This window comes from Cervus canadensis, chromosome X (genome assembly GCF_019320065.1).
Source record: "Cervus canadensis isolate Bull #8, Minnesota chromosome X, ASM1932006v1, whole genome shotgun sequence".
Classification (NCBI taxonomy): domain Eukaryota; kingdom Metazoa; phylum Chordata; class Mammalia; order Artiodactyla; family Cervidae; genus Cervus; species Cervus canadensis.
In genome coordinates this window covers 44,095,392-44,105,168 of record NC_057419.1, presented here as the reverse complement: position 1 = coordinate 44,105,168, position 9,777 = coordinate 44,095,392, and the positions used below count along the sequence as shown (strand labels likewise).

At 42.8% G+C, this 9,777-nt stretch overlaps 1 protein-coding gene across 1 annotated transcript; it reads right to left on the bottom strand.

Moving 5' to 3' along the window:
• Positions 1-3,760: 3,760 nt before the first annotated feature.
• Positions 3,761-4,660, bottom strand: PPP1R2C (PPP1R2C family member C). The gene has a single exon (XM_043459445.1). The coding sequence runs from the start codon at positions 4,581-4,583 to the stop codon at positions 3,936-3,938; it is 648 nt and encodes a 215-aa protein (XP_043315380.1). The 5' UTR covers positions 4,584-4,660; the 3' UTR covers positions 3,761-3,935.
• Between the last annotated feature and the right edge of the window lie 5,117 nt (positions 4,661-9,777).

Here is a 9,777-nt window from a genome sequence, read left to right as displayed (position 1 = left end):
GCAAACTCATGAGCTGCTCAATGAGACCTCAGGAATCCACCCTCCAAACACCTGGTGGCCGGACCTGAACTTCGACCTCTCAAGCCTCTTCGCACAGCAGGACGGTCTCCATGATAAGTACTATAGGGATGGGATAAAAAACCATAGGTTGGGGTTTTGGGCTTGCCCGGGCTATGTAAAAAATAACTGGAAAACCTGTGGTGGCATAGAAAGCTATTATTGCAGGAGCTGGAGTTGTTGTAACCCCTTGCCGATGGGCCCCCGGGAATGTGACGATAATGAAACAGAGATCTTGAGCCTCAGTATGCCAACCGAAAGGCCAAGTACCTCAGATATGGGTTGCAATTTAACAAGCTTCACTGTCTCTGCAAGGCCAAGGCTTTCCTCCCACGAGCCGCTGTAGAGCAATCGTCACTTAGAGAAGTCTTTGACTTCCTTGTTTGAGGTGGTCTTGCAAAAAGAGAAGATTAGACTTGATTTTCCAACAGGGTAGGTCGCGAGGTTCTGGGAAAGAATGTTGTTTTTATGCAGACCATACAAGAGTGTACAGAGAACTATGACAAAAGTGATGAGAGGACCTGGCACAATGAAAGAGAGAATGGAAAGCCCAACAGAGATGTTTTGAGGTCTGTTTCAACACTCCCCCCTGGCTGACTAATTTCCACCCCCGGTTCCCACTCAACCCGATAGTAATAAGCCAGAGCCAAGATAAGAAAAGAGGAAGATTACTCTACTGAACAACAGACAGTGGGCGCGCAATGTGAGGGGCTGTCATGGCTAACGCCATGAACAGGCAGCTAGATTAGGAGTAGCCTGGTTTCCCGGCGGTAACTAGTTGTTATCAGGCCTTCTGAGCTAGCCAATCAACAATGCCTAGCAAGAAAAAAGGGAACCTCTCAGGGAGAAAGCTGAAAGCCCCACGTGGCCAACAAAAATTACGCCTTGCACTGTGTAACCAAACACGCTTGCGCCAACTACCCCTGTTAACCAATCCACTTGCGCCAACTACCTGCTGCTTTTTTGACCTAATAAATACCCGAGAGAACTGGGGCTCGGGGCCTTTTCGTCCTCACACACTTGGTGAGGGCGGGAGGCCCTGGCTCGAGTCAATAATAAATTCCCCTATTGCAAGTTGCATTGTTTCGAGGAGTCTTCTTTCCCGACCGGGGACTCGGACTACGGGCAGAACAATACCATGTCACTTAATTAGGAAATCATCATATGGAAAAAAAAAAAATCTTTCTAGATTACTTTTGACAAGGGTACCAAAATCACCACAAAGAAAAGGAAAACTTGATAAAGTGAATCAAATCAAAATCAAAATCTTTTGCTTTGCAAAAGTGTCTGTAAGAGGATAAGAAGCTACCAATTGTGAAAAAAAAATTTGCAAAGAACACTCAAAGCTGAATAGTAAAATAATCAAAATAGAAAATGATCAGAAAGCATTTCACTGAAGAGGATCTACAGATTGCAAATAAGTACATGGAAAGATGTTCAACATCATTAGCTATTAGCAAAAGGCAAATTAAGACACCAGTACACATATATAAAAATGACAAATAAAAAATAGAGATAACACCAAATGCTGGTGAGAATGCAGAGAAACTGGAACGCTCACACGTTGCTGGGTGCTGGTGGGAATGTAAAATGGCACAGTCACTCTGTAAAACAATTTGGCATTTTCTTAGGAAACTGCAACTACCATGCAAGCCAGCAATTGCACTCCTGGGCATTTATCCCAGAGAAGTGAAAACTTATGTTCACACAAAAACCTGTACATGAATGTTCATAGCAGCTTCATTTATAATACCAAAACCTGGAACTAGTCCATATGTCCTTGAATGGATAAAAGGCTAAAAAATCTTGTATATCCCAAAATGTTACATGCTATATGTTTTCATTTATATAACATTCTTGAAATGACAAAATTATAGAAATGGAGACCATGTGGCTACAAAAGGGCAACCTGAGGGATTCTTGCTATGATGGAATGTTCTGTATCTTGATTGTAGTGATGATGTCAATATCTTGTTGTGACTTTGTACTAGTTTTGCAATATGTTACCAGGGGGAATCCGGGTGAAGGGTACACAGGCTCTCTCTGTATTATTTCTCACAACAGCATGTGAACCCACAATTGCCTCAGTAATGTTTCAAAGAGAAAAGTGGAAATACACACACACACAAAACCTTTGAATTGTCTTCTGTCCACGTACATTCTGGGACTGTAATCATGTCACTGGTTACACAGGAGTCTGTTGTGAAAAAAAAAAAACCTCAGTTGTTCTCTAAAAGGTAATTAGAACAAATGATGAACTAATAATAGCAAATTATTTAGCAGGCTGTAAACCAAAAAGGTGCAGAAATTTAGCAACTGAATTCTATTTCCTGACTATTACACTTCTGCTATGCAGTCTATTTTCTCCACATCTTAGAACACTGAAGGAGCCATGATGGTTGAAACAGAAGTGACACTATGGCAACAAATGAAAGAATATTTGAGAGAAGGAAGCATTTCTAATGTTTTGACCATCTATGAGACTCCATAAAAACTGTGCTGTGTATGCCCCAGAAAAGTGAAAGTGAATATTATCTTAATTTGCTTTCAGTGTTTACAAGAAAATGACTAAATGTTTTCTTATTAAAAAATAGTCCTTTTTCCATGAATTATCAGGTTAAAATTGTTCCTATGTCTACTCTGCCTGTGTGCACTATATAGGCAGATTTGATATCAGTTATTCTTTTTTTTTTTTTTCATCATCAAACACTATAATTTCCAGCACAAGAAATAACAGTAAATTAAAATAAAGGCCAAAAAATCCTTTTAAGGATTAGCAACATACACTGAGGAATGCTTCATACACTTTTTCATCCTTTACTGTAAGTGGTAGATTTTTTTCAACTGTCAAAGGAGCTACTGAGGATGTTTGAATTACTCTTACTTGGTGGCAGAGTTTATAGCAAAATAGACTTCAACCTCTAAAAGTCTTCTGTCTGTACAATTTTTTTTTTCATACATTGATATGAATCAGCCATGGATTTACATGTGATATCAGTTATTCTTAAAAGTCTAATGTTATCTCAGTGGTTCCTTCTCAGACCTGTCTTACTCTCTCCACCCTTTGTTTCCTCAGTCCTGGGGCATGAGGGAACAAAGGGTGGAGAGGGCAAGACTTCCTGGGGATGAGGAAATAAAGAGTGGAGAGGAGAGGGCAAGACAGGTCTGGAGAAGGGACCACTGAGATAACATTAGACTTTCAAGGATAATTGATATCAAATCTGCCCATATAGTGCACAAAGACAGAGTAGAATATTGGGACAATTTTAACCTGATAATTCATGGGAAAAGGACATTTTTTAATAAGAAAACATTTAGTCATTTTCTTGTAAACACTGAAAGCAAATTAAGATAAAATTTAAAGCTAAAATGCAACAATAACTCTTATAATATATTCACTCTCAAACAGGCTGATCACCCTGAAGACAAGTGTTTTGCAGCCTGAATATTCATCAGACTACATAACCCACTGTACCAATCGCATTTTCCCTTTGTAACAAAACCATTTCTATTAAAGCTAGTATGTCTAGAAGTGAATATAAATTAGTCCCCCCACCCCACCCTTTTTAAAACTTTAACGCAAAAAGCTATATACTATGTACATGTACGTTAACGAACAATTTTCTCAAAGTAATGGGGTTTTAGACGAATATCAGAATCTGTATTTACAGCAAAGAACCAGAGTACCAAGCGGAGATTTTTTCAATTAAGCTATTATTTACTATGTTTACCATTGAATTATCACAGTGCAATGTAACTGCTAAGTATTTCAGTACTTGCACGAGCTGCACAAAACAAGAAGTTGCAGATTACGGGAACAAGTTGTGGATCCAACAATTGCAGCGTGGATCGAGCGTTATCTACTCATCAAATGCGATCTACTCGTCGTCGTCTTCGTCATCATCATTGTCATAGCAGCAGGTCTGTGTCTGCAGGCCTTTGTCGCTGGTGGCGCCTTGCTCTGCTTCTTCCTGGGTGGTAGTCTTGTCGTGGCTGGTGACATGCCAACTTTCTTCATTTTTATCATCCTCGTAGTCATGCAGAAGATCTCTGGAAATCAGTTGTCGGGCGAGTTTGATGTTCTTTCCTTCGTTGTAGTGAAGTTTCCTCTTCATTTCGAACTGCCGGTGTTTCTCCTGCCTGTCAAGGTAGATCTTGCTGCTGTGCGCTCCATCCAATTCGGGCTCCCGCACTGGATAGTTGGAATCGGAGGTGTAGGTAGCGGCTAATCTCTTGGCTAAGCTGTCGAGGGCCGTGGTTTCACTCTCTGCACTTCCTTCCCCATAGTCCTGCAGACCGAACTGGGGAGTGCTGGGCTCATTCATCTTCATGAAATCGTAGTCTCTGTACTCTGGACGGTAGGTCGCCAAGATGTTCGACTCGTCCCACTTTTGGGATTTCTTCCTATGGACCTCCTGGAGTGGTCCACCAGACTGCTGGGCGGAGCCTGCGACTGAGGAAGTGGTGGAACCTTTGTTTTTCAGGATTCCCTTGATGGGCCGGCGAGAGGTGGTGGAGGCCGACATCTTTGGAGAGTGAAGGGCCGCCGCTGAGTGTTGGGTCGCCGAAGCTGCCCGCCGTGCTTCAGGCACAAACTGCTGCGCTGTCTGGCTGCCGGACTGTGCCGACTGCCCTGAAGGCCTAGTCCCAGCTCCTGCGTCACAAAGTACCCCGCGGATGACGCCACAGTGGTCGCAACCGCCGTCAGCACCGCCGTCATCACCGCCGTCAGCACCGCCGTCATCACCGCCGTCAGCACCGCCGTCAGCGCCTAGGGGAAGGGGGCGGGAGAGTGGGAGGGATGCCCAAGTTGACCTCTTTTTTTTAAAAGTGTAAGATTAGGAAATCTGGAGAAGGGCATGGCAACCCACTCCAGTATTCTTGCCCGGAGAATCCCATGGACAGAGGATGGTGGGCTACATACCCCATGGGGTTGCAAAGAGTTGGACATGACTGAACCACTAACACAAATCTCCCTTCGTTGCACGTGAAACTGGGGAACACTGTCTTGTGAATTTCTCTATCCCCTGTCTGTGTGCAGGCGGACTGTGTAGAATGTATTCCTCCCTGGGGGACACGGTCCAAAGTTTCAAAGCCACTCCTTGGGTTGGAAAGACTGGAGGCCTAGGCGCTAGAGGGGCCATTCACTTCCACCCCTCTCCCACAAACACGACCCCTGCCCCTCTCTCCTGTTGCCACCCACACCTCCCTTTCCCTGTACCTACACACCCCCACAAACCCTTCTGACCAGCCCCGCAATTAGTGGTCCAGATGCCCAGCCACTTATGGGTACCATGGGTAACTTCACTGCCTCCTCCTTCCCTGCCCACCCCAACATCTTCCCTGATCATGTATTGCTTCCTCTCCCATCCAGTCCTTCGCTACTGGCTTAACTATTAATATTTCAAGAAACTCCAATTCTATCTCTTCTGCCACTACCATCTCTGGTCAGGGTTACAGCCACAGTCTTTGAACTAGCCCCCATCACTCACCCCATCAGGTCTCCTGCTGGCTTCCAACTTCTCATTTACTTTAGATTCAGTGTGGTTTTTTTAAAAACACCATCAAATCTTGTCACATCTCTCTTTCAAACCCTTTAATGGCATTCCTTTTTCTTTTAATGTAAAGTCAGAAATCCAGAAGAGGTGGAAAAGCAGCTCTATGAGAGGCTGTGATACCAATTTGGAGCCCTCTCCCTGCCATTTCTCTCCACCCTACCTCTACCTCTTTTCCTCCCCGCCTTTTAGTTACAGGAGCAGTCCCCTTCCTTCCTTCATCTCCCAAAGTTTCTCCCTAGGTTCTTCCCACAACCTGGAATGTCCTTTGACATTTCACCTCAGTCCTGATTGCCTTATAGGTACCTATTTCCTGACCTCCAAAGCGTATCAACCTTCCTGTGTTTTCATGGCCTCTCCTATTGTCTCTGGCAGCAGTCAGAGTTGTGGCCATTATGTCTGTTATCTGTGTACACTAGATTTCTCACCATTATCTTCATCTTCACAACATGATGCTATACCTGGTAGATTGTAGATATTACCATAATTTTTACAGAATGAATAATAAGTGATAAGCTAGTGCTACTATGTGCATCCTCAGCCGTTTCTGACCCTTTGTGACCCCATGGACTGTAGCCTGCTAAGCTCCTCTGTCCATGGGGATTCTCCAGGCAAGAATACTGGAGTGGTTTGCCATTTCCTCCTCCAGGGAATTTTCCTGACCCAGGGATTGAACCTTAATCTCTTGTGTCTCCTGCACTGGCAGGCAGATTCTTTACCACTGAGTCACCTGGGAACCCCATAATAAGTGATAGGTGATAGGTAATTGGAAGTCTGAGATTTCTGAGTGCAGAAAAGGGGATTCTAGAGCTTTCACTGTCAGTTACAAGTTGTTCAGTCATGTGACAAAAACATCCCACATGTGAAATTTGGGGGCTGTTCCAAAAGAGTGACTTTGAAACATTTTGTCCTTCACAGGCCTCATATTTCATAGGCAGTAACATTCTTCTCAAAAACAAAAAGGAAATTCAGATCCAGTTTCACATTTTCCCCTCCAGGTAGCATTCACAAGATTTTTTTTCCCTCTTCTGATAACGTTTTGCTTCCTCTTCTCTCCCTCAAGGTCTTTCCACTTTTTAAAACACAAAAGCAAAAGCATGAAAGAACCGTAAAACTTTTACAAGGGTCTTAAGCACCTTAGGTTCAAGTTGTCCTGTATTCTCCAAAGTCCTACTAACTTCAGGAACTCTGCAATCACTTTAAAACTGTATTATTCATCTTAGAAAAAGAATTTCCTGATACTGTACTCTTTGAATAAAAAAAAAACTGTATTGTGTGGTAAGAGCTTTCAGGGATTCAAAAGCTGATATTCAAGGCTATAGGAAAACCTTCTGGTATGTGAGGGGGAAAAAAAACAATTTTCATTACTGTATTCAGAAATACTCCAGGCTACTCTTTTCAAAAACCTGTCTGAAAGGTAGCACAGATCTGCACAAATGCAATTGGTCCTGGCTGATAGGCACAGTGGGTCTGTGCGTGTATAGCTGTAAACAGGGTGTTGAGGGAGATGCTGATTCCTGTGCATTGGGATTTTGCTTTTATGTGTACACAGCACCCACCCCCACATACTGTGGTCTGAATATCCAAACTGTTCAATACAGAATGAGTCAGGCACCCCAAGGTCTTCCCTTGTGGCTCAGCTGGTAAAGAATCTGCCTGCAATGCGGGAGACCTGGGTTCGATCCATGGGTTGGAAAGATCCCCTGGAGAAGGGAAAGGCTACCTACTCTAGTATTCTGGTCTGGAGAATTCCATAGGCTACAGTCCATGGGGTTGCAAAGATTGACTTTCACTCACTCACTCAGCCATGGCAAAGTTCTTGAGTTTTCTGAAATTCGTCATTCAGTAACACAATGGCAGTTCATACTAGGGCAAGAGGATTGTAATTGTGACCTTCTGACCTGGGTCACAAACAAAATCTTTTAAAGAAATCACCAAGTGTTGCAGATCTCAGTTGCACATTATTTCAAAGTAATCCCTCTCACCTACCGTTTGCTAATAATTTGCTTCATGAAAATTGCCCTAAGAAAAAATCATATTTTGAGATTTTGCCATTGAACTAAAAATTCTCAGTCTAGTCAATATTATCACAAGCCTAAAAGAAAAGATTGACACTTCTTCCAACATTGCTCCTTACATGACTCACTTGCTATTGCCTAGGGCAATGGCTGGGCAGATTGCTCTGTGGTTCCATCACACACACACACACACACACACACTCAAAACTGACTAAAACTTTCCCAGTCAATGACACATTATATGAAATTTAGATACTGTCTTAGAAAGCCCTTCTTCTAGCAAATATTTAGTGACCATCAACTATGTCTAGTAAGAGAACCTTTATTCTAAATGCACAGAGAGTGAGGTTGTGTGTCAGTGGTCTTTATTGGATTAATATGTGATAAATACATCTAAATATGCATGCTGTTCTATCATCACAACTTTTAAATACATTTAAAATATCACTTATATTTAAATTAACTGATTGTTCGGCCTGGCAGTAGATCACTCCACAACTTTGTTTCTTCCACCGAGAATTACCTCCCTTCCATGGAGACGTTTTCAAAATGTGTAAATACAGGGATTGGTTAAAAAGGAGAGCTAAGTCAGGATCCAAGAAATTTTCAGCCAAAAGTGGGAACACCTAGGAAACCAAAAGCTACCACAGAGAAGTTATCCCTGATGTCCTACTGGGTACTATTGGTGAGAAATTATTAAAACACTGAGAGGCAGTCAGGGTTTTCAGGATCAATCAGGCTGCCAGAAGTGGAGCTTAATACTAGTCAACCATGTAGCATCCAAAGGTGTACATCAGTCCATCCAAGAATTGTCTACAGTACTTGGAGAATTATGTTGGATGTTGTGTGGTATAAAAATAAAACTGCTGTTTGGTTTTGAATCTATATATTTGCCTATTCTCTCTCTCTCATATTCCAAACTCAAATTTCTGATATTCTATTAAATATCACTGTTTTAGATTGGGTTCCCTTAGAAACTGACCATGAGATAAGGATTCAAGTGAAAGTAGTTTACTTGGGAGGAGATTTGCCCAAAGCACTGGTAAGGGGAGTGGAGAAGTGAGACAGAGAAGGGCAGGAAGCAAAGGATGCACTAAAAAAACAGTTCCTACCATAAGCAACCAGAGCCTAATGCTCCTGAGAAATTCTAGATGCCAGTGTAGAAGAGTTATCTCCATGGCCTACCCCCACCCCATTGGTGAGGGAGGGAGAGTATATTTGTACATCAATTGCTGCCATCTTGACTTCAGGCCTGCTGGGAGTGGGGAGAGGCATGAATCCCTGCCACTTTGGATTCAGGCTGAGGCTTGGGAAGTGGATGGCCAACTTGCTGATGCAGACCCATGCTGGTTTCTTTTATTCCCTGTTTCACAAACCCTTGCTTGCTATCCTGCTCCCTGGGATCCAAGTCCTAAAGGAAAGCCTTTTTCTCCAGCTCTGTCTTTGCAGTAGGAATCCAAACAAAAGCAAGGATTGTGCATTTCATCTTCATTTCCACCCCCTACATAAACAATAATTGGAACATGTCCTTATTCTGTGGCAGATGTTCATATTTCTATTAAGTGGATTAATGAACTGAGGGAAGTGAGCAAAAATCCTTTGAAAGGAAAAGCCTGGAAATATGGGCAGATCTAGAGGTGTTCAGTAACACAGTGGTTTTCCATCTTTTCCATTGTTAAGTTTTAAGGCAATAAATCTTTTTTTTCCCCCAAATTCAACATTATGTAGAACTCCAGAATAAAATTTGGTCAATTGGAGCTAAGAAGCAATGGAATTGGTCTGTCTGAATGGAGGTGGAGACACCAGAGTTCTCACTTCTTAGGATCTCAGACATGGCTCCTGAGGCATCACAGACACTGGCACTCAGGGAGAGGGGTCAACTGGAAAATCCTTGTAAGAGAGAGTCATTGCCCAAAGCAATGTGATCCCAAGGGTTGATCTTCTGTGTGATCACCTGTTTTAAGAATGGGAGCTGAGAATGGGAGTGAGGAGATTCAGATCATGTTAGGGAAATTAAAATGGAGGACATCTTGTTCAGGCTTTAGAAGCAGGAAAGAAGGCCTCTGACCTGCTTCTGACCTGCCTGGACACTGCCCAATTTCATGCCTTCTGGCAAGCACAAGTCAGATGGTGATTTAGATAAGAAA